General features: G+C 37.5%; 1 protein-coding gene across 1 annotated transcript in view; it reads right to left on the bottom strand.

Moving 5' to 3' along the window:
• The window catches only part of LOC123531414 (protein AF-10-like), a 114281-nt gene that overhangs the window by 30003 nt on the left and 66399 nt on the right, over positions 1 to 17879 (bottom strand). The window contains exons 11-13 of the mRNA XM_045312347.2: positions 8928 to 9155; positions 5659 to 5732; positions 4606 to 4695 (exon numbers count right to left, since the gene is read on the bottom strand). Of these exons, the coding sequence (XP_045168282.1) occupies positions 4606 to 4695; positions 5659 to 5732; positions 8928 to 9155 (392 nt within the window). The remainder of the gene's footprint in view (positions 1 to 4605; positions 4696 to 5658; positions 5733 to 8927; positions 9156 to 17879) is intronic.

The raw sequence follows: 17879 nt of genomic DNA, 5'->3' as shown, positions 1-17879 counted from the left end.
TTTTTTACTCTTGCCTACAGATGGAAATCATAATGATAAACAAGTGTTCAAAGTTTAAAAGCCATATCTCAAATAGTTTTGACAAAACGTGGACTTGTATGAAAACAGAACCAATTTCAAAGTCCAACAAGAGCTGTCACTAATGGTGACAAATGCCCCCGCAGCACCTTGACCTTTGACCTGGTGACCCCAAAGTCAGTAGGGGTGGTGTACTCATAAAGTACTATCAGTATGTAAAGTTTGAAGGTCCTGGGTGAAGTGGTTCGCGAGTAAAGTGCCTTCATGCAAAAAGTTAATGTTGGCCCCTGTGACCTTGACCTTTGACCTGGTGACCCCAAAGTCAGTAGGGGTGGTGTACTCAATAAGTACTATCAGCATGTGAAGTTTGAAGGTCCTGAGTGCAGTGGTTCGCGAGTAAAGTGCCTTCATGCAAAAAGTTAACGTTGGCCCCTGTGACCTTGACCTTTGACCTGGTGACCCAAAGTCATTAGGAGTTGTGTACTCAGTAAGTACTATCAGCATGTGAAGTTTGAAGGTCCTGGGTGCAGTGGTTCTCGAGTAAAGTGCCTTCATGCAAAAAGTTAACGTTGGCCCCTGTGACCTTGACTTTTGACCTGGTGATCCCAAAGTCAGTAGGGGTGGTATACTCAATAAGTAGTATCAGCAGGTGAAGTTTGAATGTCCTGGGTGCAGTGGTTCGCAAGTAAAGTGCCTTCATGCAAAAAGTTAACGTTGTGACTAACGAACGAACTAACGAATGAACGGACGGACAGTTGAAAACTAATATGCCTCCCTTCAGGGGCATAAAAAGGGCCATAATTCAGCCAAAATAGATGACAGAGTTATGTACTCTTTCCCACAGATAGAGACTATTATACTAAACAAGTGATAAAAGTTTCAAAGCCATATGTCAAACACTTTACAAAAAATATGAACTGGTATGGAAAACTTAACCAAGATTTCTAAGTCAAAAAGGGCCATAATTCAGCTAAAATCCATGATGGAGTTATGTACTCTTGCCTATAACTGGATATGGTGATGGTAAACAGGTGTTGAAAGTTTCAAAGCTTTATCTCAAAAGACTGTCAAAATATGAACTGGTACGAAATATTAACCCAGATTTCTAAGTCAAAAAGGGCCATAATTCAGCCAAAATCCTTGATGGAGTTATGTGCTCTTGCCTATAACTGGACATGGTGATGGTAAACAAGTGTTGAAAGTTTCAAAGCTTTATCTCAAAAGACTTTGTCAAAATAGGAACTGGTACGAAAAACTTAACCAAGATTTCTAAGTCGAAAGGGGCCATAATTCAGCCAAAATCCTTGATGGAGTTATGTACTCTTGCCTATAACTGGCCATGGTGGTGGTTTAACAAGTGTTGAAAGTTTCAAAGCTTTATCTCAAAAGACTTTGTCAAAATGTGGACTGGTACGAAAAACTTAATCAAAGTGTGACGCCGACGCCGTGGTGAGTAGGATAGCTCTACTTATTCTTCGAATAGTCGAGCTAAAAAGCGCTCACCTGTATACAAAGGCTTCAAGTGTGTTTGTGTAAGTACAGAGTTAGGTTTCTTCTATGTTGGCCTATATTATATACATGTCACACACACTTTTGAACCTAGGGCAATAATTTGAACAATTATGGTAGACATTACAAATCTGATATCATAGAGCCAAACATCAAGGCTCGGAAAGAACCGAGATCTTATGGTGATACAAGTTGTGTGCAAGTTTGGTTCAAATAAAATTATAAATGAAACCATTATCGTGCAGACAAGAAATTGTTGACAGACGAACGGACGAAGGGTGATCACAAAAGCTCACCTTGTCACTATGTGACAGGTGAGCTAAAAAGTATCAAAATTCACCAGTTTTTGACAGTTTTTTTTAATAAATCTCTTAGATGCATGGTGACCCCAACTTTTTTTCTTTCCATTTTGAAGCATTTTTGTGTGTCATTAAAGCTGCAAAATATTTTTAAAATCTTACCATCAGAATGTTTTTGTAGATCTAAATACATTTTTTCCATTAAAAATAAAGTGGGTGGGGTAATTATGTCAACATGTAACAAGAGCACTGCCTTGCGAGTGTAGACGCTCATCTGATTTTTTTGTCTCTGTATAAAAGAAATATTGTCCTACCCATGATTTTCTAAGTGCAAAAAGGGCCATAATTCTTGCAAAAAGCAAGATGGAGTTATGTTTCTTGCTTTACAGAGTCAGCTTATGATGGTAAACAACTGTTGCAAGTTTCAAAGCAATAGCTTTGATAGTTTAGGAGGAAAGTTTACCTAAACATAAAACTTAACCAAGAAATCTGATATTTTCTAAGTCCAAAAGGGGCCATAATTCTTGCAAAAAGCAGGATGGAGTTACCTTTCTTGCTGTACAGGGTCAGCTTATGATGGTGAACAAGCGTTGCAAGTTTTAAAGCAACAGCTTTGATAGTTTAGGAGAAAAGCTGACCTAAACACAAAACTTAACCAAGGAATCTGATTTTCTAAGTCCAAAAGGGGCCATAATTCTTGCAAAAAGCAGGATGGAGTTATGTTTCTTGCTGTAAAGGGTCAGCTTATGATGGTAAGCAAGTGCTGCAAGTTTCAAAGCAATAGCTTTGATAGTTTAGGAGAAAAGTTTACCTAAACATAAAACTTAAACAAGAAATCTGATATTTTCTAAGTCCAAAAGGGGCCATAATTCTTGCAAAATGCAGGATGGAGTTATTTTTTTTGCTGTACAGGGTCAGCTATTGATGGTGAACAAGTGTTGCAAGTTTCAAAGCAATATCTTTGATAGTTTAGGAGAAAAGCTGACCTAAACATAAAACTTAACCAGGCAACGCCAACGCCGTCGCCGAAGCCGATCAGGTGATGACAATAACTCATCATTTTTTTTTTAAAAATCAGATGAACTAAAAATGAAAGAGATTTGTTAGTGACATTTATGCTAATATAATACTGACATCAACTTGTATTCATATTAACCTGTAAGACATGAAATCCCTATAACATTAAATGGGCTATTACATGTTTTATAAAGTACCACCATTTTTTCAATTTTACAAAATTTCAGAAATGCTTGAACAGTGAGTGAAGAAAATGCCCTATAAAATTAAAACGAGTTTGGTGACCTGTGTTTTTTCTTCTCTTGTTTGTCTTGGAAACTAATGTTCTTCAAGCTCACAGAGTATGAAAAAATTCTTAACGTTAGAAAAAATTCGTTCCTACATCCTACATCCTTCATTCTGTTATATCAATTCATTTCTGAAATTCTTTTTATATAAATTAGTAGATCAAATGAGGTAGCACCCTTTCATGGAGACATACATTAAATACGTGAATGTAATGTCAATATTGCCATGTTTCAAAGAAAATGTTAATGTTTTTATTTCTCATCAGAATTATGTAACTAAACTCTTCTTAAACTGAAGACAAGAGGGCCATGAAGGCCCTGTATCGCTCACCTGACCTACTGACCTAAAGATCATCAAGAATAACATTCTGACCAAGTTTTATTAAGATATGGTCATAACTGTGGTCTCTAAAGTGTAAACTAGCTTTTCCTTTGATTTGACCTGGCGACCTAGTTTTTGAAGCCACCTGACCCAGATTGGAACTTAGCCTTAAGATCATTAAGATTAACATTCTGACCAAGTTTCATAAAGATATGGTCATAAATGTGGCCTCTGTTAAGTAGCTTTTCTTTTGATTTGACCTGATGACCTAGTTTTTGACCCCACATGACCCAGATCTGAACTTGACCTAAAGATCATCAAGATCAACATTCTGACCAAGTTTCATTAAGACATGGTCATAAATGTGGCCTCTACAGTGTTAACTAGCTTTTCCTTCGATTTGACCTGGTGACCTAGCTTTTGATCCTACATGACACAGATTCAAACTGGACCTTGAGACCATCAAGACTAACATTCTGACCAAGATTCATGAAGATACAGTCATAAATGTGGCCTCTACAGTGTTAGCAAGCTTTTCCTTTGATCTGACCTGGTGACCTAGTTTCTGACCCCAGATGACCCAATATCGAACTCGTCCAAGATTTTATTGAGGGGAACATTCTGAGCAAGTTTCATTAAGATTGGGCTAAAATTGTGACCTCTAGAGTGTTAACAAGCTTTTCCTTTGATTTGACCTGGTGACCTAGTTTTTGACCCCAGATGACCCAATATCAAACTTGTCCAAGGTTTTATTGAGGGTAACATTCTGACCAAGTTTCATTAAGATTGGGTCACAAATGTGCTTCTAGAGTGTTAACAAGGCTAATGTTACGCATGATGCCTGTGACCTATGCTTTGCCGCAATGACGGTCCAATACTCACTGACACTGGTAGTCTAAATGTATTATTGAATTCTGACCAAGTTTCATTAAGATTGGGTCACAAATGTGGCTTCTAGAGTGTTAACAAGGCAAATGTTGACGCATGACGCATGCCAACGCATGCCGGACAATGACCGGTCACAATAGCTCACCTTGAGCACTGGTGAGCTAAAAATGTATTCATTCGAATTCTTGACACAACTGGTAGGTAATATAACACAATGTATTCTTTTAGATGATACCAACTTTGGAGGAAAAAAGCTGAGACTAACCTGTGGGAAGGAGTGAAGATATCTGACTGGTTCCCTGTGTGATACCAGTTTCCATCTTTGGTAGGTTGGATACCAGGGTACCGGTCTCAGCTGAAAGGGGAAAACACTGTTTGAAATGCTACAATTAAAGAAAGAGAAACACAGAGTGAAAGAAACCTGAAATAGCGCACATACAAAAACTTTACCAAACACTAATTCGCACACCTGAGAGTCACATCTTGCTTCAACTGTTCTGGTACTGGGTCAAGAAACAAAAATGTGAAATTATTACGAAATTGGGTCTGCATTTTCAAAACACAAAATCATGCACCCCCCCCCCCCCCCAGTTGTATGACCAAAGATGTTTTTTGAGGTTTTAAATTTAAGGGTGAAAATCATACGAAGGTCAGGTCATCTAAATAGTCAATTGAGTCTTGCACAAGGTTTTGAATTGAGTATTACTAATTGGTCATTTAATGACTTAGGCAATGTGTTTAAGGTTTATTTGAAGGTGAGGTCAATGTGGGTCAGGAATGACATCAAATCTCTGATGATTTTATGCTGTGTTGAGACATATGCTGAGGGTGGTAGTAACTAATTCCTATGTGAACTCGAAAGACTCAATGCTTAATCAACTTCAAAATGTTAATTTGGCAACCATATACAAAACTTGTTCAGATTATTCAAGATGTTGGGATATTATCTAGTCAGCCACTTGTATAAAATCAATTAAAACCTAGTGCAGAAAAAAGACGTGTCCCTATATCTGACAAATCAGCCCTACATCAATATAAGCATCATGTGATTGGCAGTCTGAACAGAGATGTGTGAAACTATTCATAGGATAACGTTTCTAAATGCACAAATTACAAAATATTTCAACACATTACATAAAACTGAACCCAACACAAATGGAATTTAAGTTTCATAACACACAAATATTATTAGCTTGCATTAATAATTGAATTATTTCACTACAATAATCATAAGGGTTATTATTAAAGATGAAGTTATCAATATTATTTACTAGATACAGTTATAGACAATTCAATTCTAATCTCAGTTCAAACCTACTGTGAGAGAAAGGTGTCCTTGAAATTGGATTTGGAAAATGAGGTTCTCCACCAAACACATTGGGATTCTGAGGGCTGAAAAGTAAAAGAATTAATTGAAATAGAAATAAACAAAAGAACAGTCAAATCTACAACAGAATTTTAGGTAATAGGTGAAAATGCCCAATATATAGTATTTACCCACGTCAAGTAAATGCCCAATATACAGTATTTACCCACGCCAAGTAAATGCCCAATATACAGTAGTAGGGTAGGAGAAAATGCCCAATACATAGTACTTTCCCAAACTGAGTAGGTGAAAATGCCTAATACAGTACTTACCTGTGTTGAGTAAATGCTCAATATACAGTAGTAGGGTAGGTGAGTTGGGTAGGTGAATATGCCCAATACACAGTACTTTCCCAAACTGAGTAGGTGAAAATGCCTAATACAGTACTTACCTGTGTTGAGTAAATGCTCAATATACAGTAGTAGGGTAGGTGAGTTGGGTAGGTGAATATGCCCAATACACAGTACTTCCCAAACTGAGTAGGTGAAAATGCCTAATACAGTACTTACCTGTGTTGAGTAAATGCTCAATATACAGTAGTAGGGTAGGTGAGTTGGGTAGGTGAAAATGCCCAATACACAGTACTTTCCCAAACTGAGTAGGTGAAAATGCCTAATACAGTACTTACCTGTGTTGAGTAAATGCTCAATATACAGTAGTAGGGTAGGTGAGTTGGGTAGGTGAAAATGCCCAATACATAGTACTTACCCAAGCTGTGTTGGTAAAAATGCCCAATACACAGTACTTACCCAAGCTGTGTTGGTGAAAATGCCCAATACACAGTACTTACCCAAGCTGTGTTGGTGAAAATGCCCAATACACAGTACTTACCCAAGCTGTGTTGGTGAAAATGCCCAATACACAGTACTTACCCAAGCTGAGTAGGTGAAAATGCCTTATACAGTACTTACCTGTGTTGAGTAAATGCTCAATATACAGTAGTAGGGTAGGTGAGTTAGGTAGGTGAAAATGCCAAAAACATAGTACTTACCCAAGCTGAGTTGGTAAAAATGCCCAATACACAGTACTTACCCAAGCTGTGTTGGTGAAAATGCCCAATACACAGTACTTACCCAAGCTGTGTTGGTGAAAATGCCCAATACACAGTACTTACCCAAGCTGTGTTGGTGAAAATGCCCAATACACAGTACTTACCCAAGCTCTGTTGGTGAAAATGCCTAATACACAGTACTTACCCAAGCTGAGTAGGTGAAAATGCCTAATACACAGTACTTACAAAAGCTGAGTAGGTGAAAATGCCCAATACACAGTACTTACCCATGCTGAGTTGGTGAAAATGCCTAATACACAGTACTTACCCAAGCTGAGTAGGTGAAAACACCCAATAAACAGTACTTACCCAAGCTGAGTTCGTGAAAATGCCTAATACTCAGTACTTACTCAAGCTGAGTAGGTGAAAATGCCCAATAAACAGTACTTACCCAAGGTGAGTTGGTGAAAATGCCCAATACACAGTACTTACCCAAGCTGAGTAGGTGAAAATGCCCAATACACATTACTTACCCAAGCTGAGTTAAGTAGGTGAAAATGCCTAATACACAATACTTACCTGTGTTGAGTAAATGCCCAATATACAGTAGTAGGGTAGGTGAGTAGGTAGGTGAAAATGCCCGATACACAGTACTTACCCAAGCTGAGTAGGTGAAAATGCCCAATACGCAGTACTTACCCAAGCTGAGTAGGTGAAAATGCCCAATACGCAGTACTTACCCAAGCTGAGTAGGTGAAAATGCCCAATACGCAGTACTTAACCAAGCTGAGTAGGTGAAAATGCCCAATACGCAGTACTTACCCAAGCTGAGTAGGTGAAAATGCCCAATACACAGTACTTACCAAAGCTGAGTAGGTGAAAATGCCCAATACACAGTACTTACCAAAGCTGAGTAGGTGAAAATGCCCAATACACAGTACTTACTCAAGCTGAGTAGGTGAAAATGCCCAATACACAGTACTTACCCAATTTTCCAGCTTTTGATGGTGGATAAAGACTCTTAATACCCTGCCTAGCATTATTTCATCACAGGCAAGCACTTTGGTAGAACCACTGACCTGGATGGCTTCCTCACATGAAAGAAGTCTAGAGGCAAATATGTGATGTAGACGATAATACACAATATAAAGTATTTATGTGACTTTGGAGAAAGTTTTTAATAATGAGTATTTACTCATCTGGTGTAAATGTAAACACTCAAAATTCAGAATTTACCCATGTGGGTTAAATGAAAATGCCTAAAATACAAGGTTTACCCATGTGGGGGTAGATGAAAATACCAAAAACTCAGTATTTACCAGTGTGTTGTAAATGAAAATGTCTAAAATACAATATTTACCCATGTGGGGGTAGATGAAAATGCCCAATATACAGTATTTACCAGTGTGGTGTAAATGAAAATGCCTAAAATACAATATTTACCCATGTTGGGGTAGATGAAAATGCCCAATATACAGTATTTACCAGTGTGGTGTAAATGAAAATGCCTAAAATACAATATTTACCCATGTGGGGGTAGATGAAAATGCCCAATATACAGTATTTACCAGTGTGGTGTAAATGAAAATGCCTAAAATACAATATTTACCCATGTTGGGGTAGATGAAAATGCCCAATATACAGTATTTACCAGTGTGGTGTAAATGAAAATGCCTAAAATACAATATTTACCCATGTGGGGGTAGATGAAAATGCCCAATATACAGTATTTACCAGTGTGGTGTAAATGAAAATGCCTAAAATACAATATTTACCCATGTTGGGTAGATGAAAATGCCCATATACAGTATTTACCAGTGTGGTGTAAATGAAAATGCCTAAAATACAATATTTACCCATGTTGGGGTAGATGAAAATGCCCAATATACAGTATTTACCAGTGTGGTGTAAATGAAAATGCCTAAAATACAATATTTACCCATGTTGGGGTAGATGAAAATGCCCAATATACAGTATTTACCAGTGTGGTGTAAATGAAAATGCCTAAAATACAATATTTACCCATGTGGGGGTAGATGAAAATGCCCAATATACAGTATTTACCAGTGTGGTGTAAATGAAAATGCCTAAAATACAATATTTACCCATGTTGGGGTAGATGAAAATGCCCAATATACAGTATTTACCAGTGTGGTGTAAATGAAAATGCCTAAAATACAATATTTACCCATGTTGGGGTAGATGAAAATGCCCAATATACAGTATTTACCCATGTGGTGTAGCAGTAGTTGTAGAAGGAATAGAGGAAACAGGAACAGTTGATGTGGATGTTGATGTGATAGGAACATTTGTACTACTCTCTGATTTCTTCCTTGTTCTTTTGTTTGTAGGTGGGGAAGTCTCCTCATTGTCCTCACTAAGGGATGTTTTCATTGTTCGATGACGGGCCGACAAACCAGCCTTGCCCCGTCGGGATTTCTTATCCTTATCAAGAGATCTGTGAAGAAAACAATTATACCATTAGTACTGGTATATGTCCACTATTTGCCTCCCAACAGTAATATCTTTGTTTCTAAAAAGAGGACTGAATGTGTGTGTTCACAGGACACTTGCCATCACTTTATACGGTCATTGTATGGTCACCTGTTACTTGTTGGCAAATAAAGATTATGTAAATTTTCATATTATGGGAGGGGGATATGGATACCATCAAACATCATACAGAAACACAAATTAAAACAAACTGAGTGTATTTTTGGGGGGTTGGGGGTGGGGCAAAGTAAAGTCTAAAACAAAACCCAAGATGCACAACTTCTCATGATAGATAATAATCAGGGCTCACACTATTTGTCACCATTGTCACCATTTGCAATTATTTGATTGAAATGGCAAATGTTTGTCTTAATTTGGCCACAGAAACTGGCGATTACCTTATTTAACGGCTGCATAATTAATTATGCCAAGTAAGAAAATACCCACAGTCGCTAGTGCTGTAACCGAAGTACACAAAATCGATAAAGCAAACTGTTATACCTTGTGTATTTCAACGATGGGTAGAGACTGTGACATTTCCTACGGCGGAAAAATGCAGACAACAATTAAACTGACTATAAAAAGAAGCAATCCGACAGAAATACAAGCTATTAATGTGAAAATCATGTGACACAATGACCGTATTAAAGATGATTTCCAATCAGAATCTAGGATTTTTTATGTTTGATGAAAGAAAATCTTCTGTTTATAGAAGTTTGAAAAGGTGAATATGTCGAAAAATAAGGCCAGATATTTTGTACAGTTTATTTTTGTTACACCAAGACAATTAAATAAAGGTCTGCTTTGCATATGAAACCCAGACATAACCGGGAAAACCAGTCTTATTTCTATATTTAGTAACATGACAAATGGGCAGGGTTCCAGAAATTTTTAAAACTCAACTGATCTGAAACGAAATCACATTGGCGGTACCCCACTCACCGTATTATGCATTATGCATATATTTGTAAAATGTGATAGAGTAGTTAGTATGTCATGCATTAAAAATGATTTACCAGTCACCACATGTTACCATACAATGAAAACAGTCATTCAGTGTTATAATTATTTGAACGTTACTTTGTTTAAATTTCGATGTTTTTCCGAGAAAATACTTGCAAGGATAAAATTGCCGAGGCATTGTTTTCTTGGCATCGTGTTTTTACCTAACTAGTCTAAAAGCCAACACACATGACTGGTAATGGCAGGAACTTTGCGATGTTTACTCATTACTTGACAGATTTTTACAAAATACAATGTGTCAAAGTGATTTACTCAACACATTGTCTCTGCCAAACATCCTTTGTATCTTTTCGAGTACTCTGCCAAATGTGAAGGTAATGTGAACGCGGAGATCGAATTTCCCGTGCATAGGGCACCAAAAGGTCAAGTGGGTTGGCCTTCTTAATCATAGTACCGATCAATCTACATGGATATTTCATTTCACTGGCGTTGTACTTCTATAAGCAACTACGTTTTGTAAACTTATATATTCTTTTCTGATGTAACAAAATTTCATTTTGGAACGTTTTTTTAAGACGATAAACTAGCCTGTCTGCCACTCCGGTTTTCTTTATCATTCAGGTTTGCTAGTCCTCTTTTTTGCACAGTCAGGTTGCAAGGACGATTTTCTGTACTTGCTTCACTCAGACTGCCAAATCTATCATGTAAGTAATTAGAACAAGAGGACCATGATGGTCCTGAATCGCTCACCTCTTCCCACATGATTCAGTTTTGAGTATGACGTCATCTTTTCTATTATTTGACATAGTGACCTAGTTTTTGAGCTCATGTGACCCAGTTTTGAACTTGACATAGACATTATCAAGACAAGAGGACCATGATGGTCCTGAATAGCTCACCTCTTCCCACATGACCCAATTTTGAGTATGACATCGTCTTTTCTATTATTTGACATAGTGACCTAGTTTTTGAGCTCATGTGACCCAGTTTTGAACTTGACCTAGATATTATCAAGATAAAAATTCTGACAAATTTTCATGAAGATCCATTGAAAAATATGGCCTCTAGAGATGTCATAAGGTTTTTTTATTATTTGACCTATTGACCTAGTTTTCGAAGGTACGTGACCCTGTTTTGAACTTAATCTAGATATCATCAAGGTGAACATTCTCACTAATTTTCATGAAGATCTCATGAAAAATATGGCCTCTAGAGAGGTCACAAGGTTTTTCTATTTTTATACTTACTGGCCTAGTTTTTGACCGCACATGACCCATTTTCGAAACTGACCTAGATATCATCAAGGTGAACATTCAGATCAATTTTCATGAAGATCCATTGAAAAATATGGCCTCTAGAGAGGTCAAAAGATTTTAATAATTTTAGACCTACTGACCTAGTTTTTGACCGCAGTTGACTCAGTTTCAAACTTGACCTAGATATCATCAAGATGAACATTCAGACCAACTTTCATACAGATCCCATGAAAAGTATGGCCTCTAGAGAGGTCATAAGGTTTTTTATTATTTGACCTACTGACCTAGTTTTTTAAGGCACGTGACCCTGTTTCAAACCTGATCTAGATATCATCAAGGTGAACATTCTGACCAATTTTTATGGAGATCCATTCACAAGTATGGCCTCTAGAGAGGTCACAAGGTTTTTCTATTTTTAGACCTACTGACCTAGTTTTTGACCCCACATGACCCTGTTTCAAACTTGACCTAGATATCATCAAGATGAACATTCAGACCAATTTTCATACAGATCCAATGAAAAATATGGCCTTTAGAGAGGTCACAAGGTTTTTCATTATTTGACCTACTGACCTAGTTTTTGATGGCACGTGACCCACTTTCGAACTTGACCTAGATATCATCAAGATGAACATTCAGATTAACTTTCTAACAGATCCCATGAAAAATATGGCCTCTAGAGAGGTCACAAGGCTTTTCTATTATTTGACCTACTGACCTAGTTTTTAAAGGCATGTGACCCACTTTCGAACTTGACCTAGATATCATCAAGGTGAACATTCAGACCAATTTTCATACAGATCCCATGAAAAATATGGCCTTTAGAGGGGTTACAAGGTTTTTCTATTATTTGACCTATTGACCTAGTTTTTGAAGGCACGTGTCCGAGTTTCGAACTTCACCTAGATATCATCATGGTGAACGTTCTGACCAATTTTCATGAAGACCTTGTGAAATATATGGCCTCTAGAGAGGTCACAAGGTTTTTCTATTTTTAGACCTACTGACCTAGTTTTTGATGGCACGTGACCCAGTTTCGAACTTGACCTAGATATCATCAAGATGAACATTCTGACCAACTTTCATAAAGATCCCATGAAAAATGTGACCTCTAGAGTGGTCACAAGGTTTTTCTATTTTTAGATCTACTGACCTAGTTTTTGACCGCACGTGAGCCAGTTTCGAACTTGACATAGATATCATCAAGATGAACATTCTGACCAACTTTCATAAAGATCCCATGAAAAATGTGAACTCTAGAGTGGTCACAAGCAAAAGTTTACGGACGCATGCACGGACGATGGACGACGGACACCGCGAGATCACAAAAGCTCACCTTTTCACTTTGTGACAGGTGAGCTAATAAAAATTCTGACCAATTTTCATGAAGATCCATTGAAAAATATTGTCTCCAGAGAGGTCACAAGGTTTTTCTATTACTTGACCTATTGACCTAGTTTTTTAAGGCACGTGACCTAGTTTCAAACTTGACCTAGATATCATCAAGGTGACCATTCTGACCAATTTTCATGAAGATCCATTCAAGGGTATGGCCTCTAGAGAGGTCACAAGGTTTTTCTATAACAAGACCTACTGACCTAGTTTTTGATCGCAGTTGACCCAGTTTCAAACCTGACCTAGATATCATCAAGATAAACATTCAAACCAACTTTCATACAGATCCCATGAAAAATATGGCCTCTAGAGAGGTCACGTTTTTCCATTATTTGACCTACTGACCTACCTTTTAAAGGCACATGACCCACTTTCGAACTTGACCTAGATATCATCAAGATGAACATTCTGACCAATTTTTATGGAGATCCATTCACAAGTATGGCCTCTAGAGAGGTCACAAGGTTTTTCTATTTTTAGACCTACTGACCTAGTTTTTGACCGCACATGACCCTGTTTCGAACTTGACCTTGATATCATCAAGATGAACATTCAGACCAATTTTCATGAAGATCCATTTAAAAATATGGCCTCTTGAGAGGTCACAAGGTTTTTCTATTATTTGACCTACTGACCTAGTTTTTGATGGCACGTGACCCAGTTTCAAACATGACCTAGATATCATCAAGATGAACATTCAGATTAACTTTCATAAAGATCCCATGGAAAATATGGCCACTAGAGAGGTCACAAGGTTTTTCTATTATTTGACCTCCTGACCTAGTTTTTGATGGCACGTGACCCACTTTCGAACTTGACTTAGATATCATCAAGGTGAACATTCTGACCAATTTTCATGAAGATTTCATGAAATATATGGCCTCTAGAGAAGTCACAAGGTTTTTCTATTTTTAGACTTACTGACCTAGTTTCTGACCGCACGTGACCCAATTTCGAACCTGACCTAGATATGATCAAGATGAACATTCAGACCAACTTTCATACAGATCCCATGAAAAAAATGGCCTTTAGAGAGGTCACAAGGTTTTTTTATTATTTCACCTATTGACCTAGTTTTTGATGGCACGTGACCCAGTTTCGAACTTGACCTAGATATCATCAAGGTGAATGTTCTGACAAATTTTCATGAAGATCTTGTGAAATATATGGCCTCTAGAAAGGTCACAAGGTTTTTCTATTTTTATACTTACTGACCTAGTTTTTGAACGCACGTGACCCAGTTTCGAAACTGACCTAGATATCATCAAGATGAACATTCAGACCAACTTTCATAAAGATCCCATGAAAAATATGTCCTCTAGAGAGGTCACAAGGTTTTTCTATTATTTGACCTTCTGACCTAGTTTCTGAAGGCACATGACCCAGTTTCAAACTTGACCTAGATATCATCAAGGTGAACGTTCTGACCAACTTTCACGAAGATCTTGTGAAATATATTGCCTCTAGAGAGGTCACAAGGTTTTTCTATTTTTAGACCTACTGACCTAGATTTTGAAGGCACGTGGCCCAGTTTCGAACTGGACCTAGATATCATCAAGGTGAACATTCTGACCAATTTTCATGAAGATCCATGGAAAATTATGGCCTCTAGAGAGGTCACAAGGTTTTTCTATTTTTAGATCTACTTACCTAGTTTTTGATGGCACATGACCCAGTTTCGAACTCGACCTAGAATTTACCCAGATGAACATTCTGACCCATTTTCATAAAGATCCCATGAAAAATGTGACCTCTAGAGATGTCACAAGGAAAAGTTTACGCACGGACGGACGCAGGGACGACGGACACTGCGCGATCACAAAAGCTCACCTTGTCACTTTGTGACAGGTGAGCTAAAAAATACTGATATTGGTTTCCTGTGTGATATCTCATTAAATGCAATGACCATTTGCTTTTTTGCCTGTTTTCAAACGTAGCCTTTTGAAATAAAACAATCCATCAGCTAATGGTCTAAATAAAAGAAGTGGGTCCACATCAAAAGCATTTGGGTTTAATGAATTGCTGTCAGCTGCCTGCAAACATTAAAGGATGTATGGCGCAAGCACTGTAGTGTCACATGCTAATTACGGACCGATTACCAAGGTGACAATCAGAACGTTTGACACGTTTATTTATTATCTGAAGGTGCTATCAACAATTTCCTGCTTGGCAGGTGATTGTGTATTGAGATTTCAGACCGAAATTTATACTTTTCCATTTTTATCGGACCAATTTTTGTTGTTGTTTTTTTCACTTCAGGAATTGGTCTGAAAAGTCTTAAATCGGTCCAAAACTGACAAAACGGAAAATTTCCAGAGCCCTGCGAATGGGTGCAAGCTAAACAATTCAACAAGTAATACAGTCCCTAAGGGGGGTGTCTGTGTGCACAAGAGGTCCAGAGAAAATGTCTCTAACAAGAGCACCGCCTTGCGGGTGCTGACGCTCATCTGATTTTTTTTTTGTGTAATAGAAATATTGTCCTACCCATGATTTTCTAAGTCTAAAAAGGGCCATCATTCTTGCAAAAAGCAGGATAGAGTTATGTTTCTTGATGTACAGTGTCCACTTATGATGGTGAAAAACTGTTGCAAGTTTTAAAGCAATAGCTTTGATAGTTTATGAGAAAAGTTGACTCAAACATAATACTCAACCAAGAAAATGATTTTCTAAGTCCAAAAGGGGCAATAATTATTGCAAAAAGCAGGATGGAGTTATGTTGCTTGCTGTACAGGGTCAGCTTATGATGGTGAACAAGTGTTGCAAGTTTCAAAGCAATAGCTTTGATAGTTTAAGAGAAAAAGTTGACCTAAACATAAAACTTAAACAAGAAATCTGATATTTTCTAAGTCCAAAAGGGGCCATAAATCTTGCAAAAAGCAGGACGGAGTTATGTTTCTTGTTGTACAGGGTCAACTTATGATGGTGAACAAGTGTTGCAAGTTTTAAAGCAATAGCTTTGATAGTTTAGGATAAAAGCTGACCTAAACATAAAACTTAACCAAGAAAACTGATTTTCTAAGTCCAAAAGGGGCAATAAATCCTGCAAAAAGCAAGATGGAGTTATGTTTCTTGATGTACAGGGTCAGCTTATGATGGTGAACAAGTATTCCAAGTTTCAAAGCAATAGCTTTGATAGTTTAGGAGAAAAGTTGACCTAAACATAAAACTTAACCAAGAAATCTGATATTTTTTAAGTACAAAAGGGGCCATAAATCTTGCAAAAAGCAAGATGGAGTTATGTTTCTTGCTATACAGGGTCAGCTTATGATGGTGAACAAGTATTCCAAGTTTCAAAGCAATAGCTTTGATAGTTTAGGAGAAAAGCTGACCTAAACATAAAACTTAACCAGGCAACGCGGACGCCGACGCCGACGCCGACAACCTCTCAAGTGATGACAATAACTCATAATTTTTTTTCAAAAAATCAGATGAGCTAAAAATGATTAGAGGAACATCTTAGGTACAGGAAATCGAAGGTGATGGTGTCACATTATGGTGCGGTCCAAGAAAATCCAGGATGGCTGCCAAAAAATTAAACAAGAGGGCCATGGAGGCCTTAAGACCACCAAGAATGACATTCTGACCAAGATTCATAAATGTGGTCTCTACAGTGTTAATAAGCTTTTCCTTTAATTTGACCTGGTGACCTAGTTTTTGACCCCAGATGACCCAATATCGAATACTATACATACAATATGTTATAACAAAACACTTGGATTAAAATTTGCATATATAAAAACCTACAGTTGTTTTCATATGGAATTTTTTGGCCGATTATAAAAAAGTTATCAGATTAGTTATTTATAGTAACAGCAAAGTCCATAAAAAACTTCACCAGGTAGAGATAGGTCAAAATACACCTAACAAGAGGACCATGATGGTCCTGAATCGATCACCTCTTCCCACATGACCCAGTTTTGAGTATGACGTTGTTTTTTCTATTATTTGACATAGTGACCTAGTTTTTGAGCTCATGTGACCCAGTTTTGAACTTGACCTAGATATTATCAAGATAAAAATGCTGACCAATTTTCATGAAGATCCATTGAAAAATATGGTCTCTAGAGAGGTCACAAGGCTTTTCTATTATTTGACCTATTGACCTAGTTTTCGAAGGTACGTGACCCTGTTTTGAACTTTATGTAGATATCATCAAGGTGAACACTCTCACTAATTTTCATGAAGATCTCATGAAAAATATGGCCTCTAGAGAGGTCACAAGGTTTTTCTATTTTTATACCTCCTGGCCTAGTTTTTGACTGCACGTGACCCAGTTTCTAAACTGACCTAGATATCATCAAGGTGAACATTCAGATCAATTTTCATGAAGATCCATTGAAAAATATGGCCTCTAGAGAGGTCAAGACTTTCTAATTTTAGACCTACTGACCTAGTTTTTGACAGCAGTTGACCCAATTTCAAACTTGACCTAGATATCATCAAGATGAACATTCAGACCAACTTTCATACAGATCCCATGAAAAGTATGGCCTCTAGAGAGGTCACAAGGTTTTTCTATTATCTGACCTACTGACCTAGTTTTTTAAGGCACGTGACCAATTTCAAACTTGACCTAGATATCATCAAGGTGAACATTCTGACTAATTTTCATGAAGATCCATTCAAGGGTATGGCCTCTAGAGAGGTCACAAGGTTTTTCTATTTCAAGACCTACTGACCTAGTTTTTGATCACAGTTTACCCAGTTTCAAACTTGACCTATATATCATCAAGATCAACATTCAGACCGACTTTCATACAGATCCCATGAAAAATATGGCCTCTAGAGAGGTCACAACGTTTTTTCATTATTTGACCTACTGACCTACTTTTAGATGGCACGTAACCCACTTTCAAATTTGACCTAGATATAATCAAGATGAACACTCAGACCAATTTTTATGGAGACCCATTCACAAGTATGGCCTCTAGAGAGGTCACAAGGTTTTTCTACTTTTAGACCTACTGACCTAGTTTTTGACCGCACATGACCCTGTTTCGAACTCGACCTAGATATCATCAAGATCAACATTCAGACCAACTTTAATACAGATCCCATGAAAAATATGGCCTTTA

This window comes from Mercenaria mercenaria, chromosome 11 (genome assembly GCF_021730395.1).
Source record: "Mercenaria mercenaria strain notata chromosome 11, MADL_Memer_1, whole genome shotgun sequence".
In the NCBI taxonomy this organism is placed as follows: Eukaryota; Metazoa; Mollusca; class Bivalvia; order Venerida; family Veneridae; genus Mercenaria; species Mercenaria mercenaria.
The sequence above is the reverse complement of the archived record's forward strand: the minus strand, read 5'-3'. Positions and strand labels throughout refer to the sequence as shown.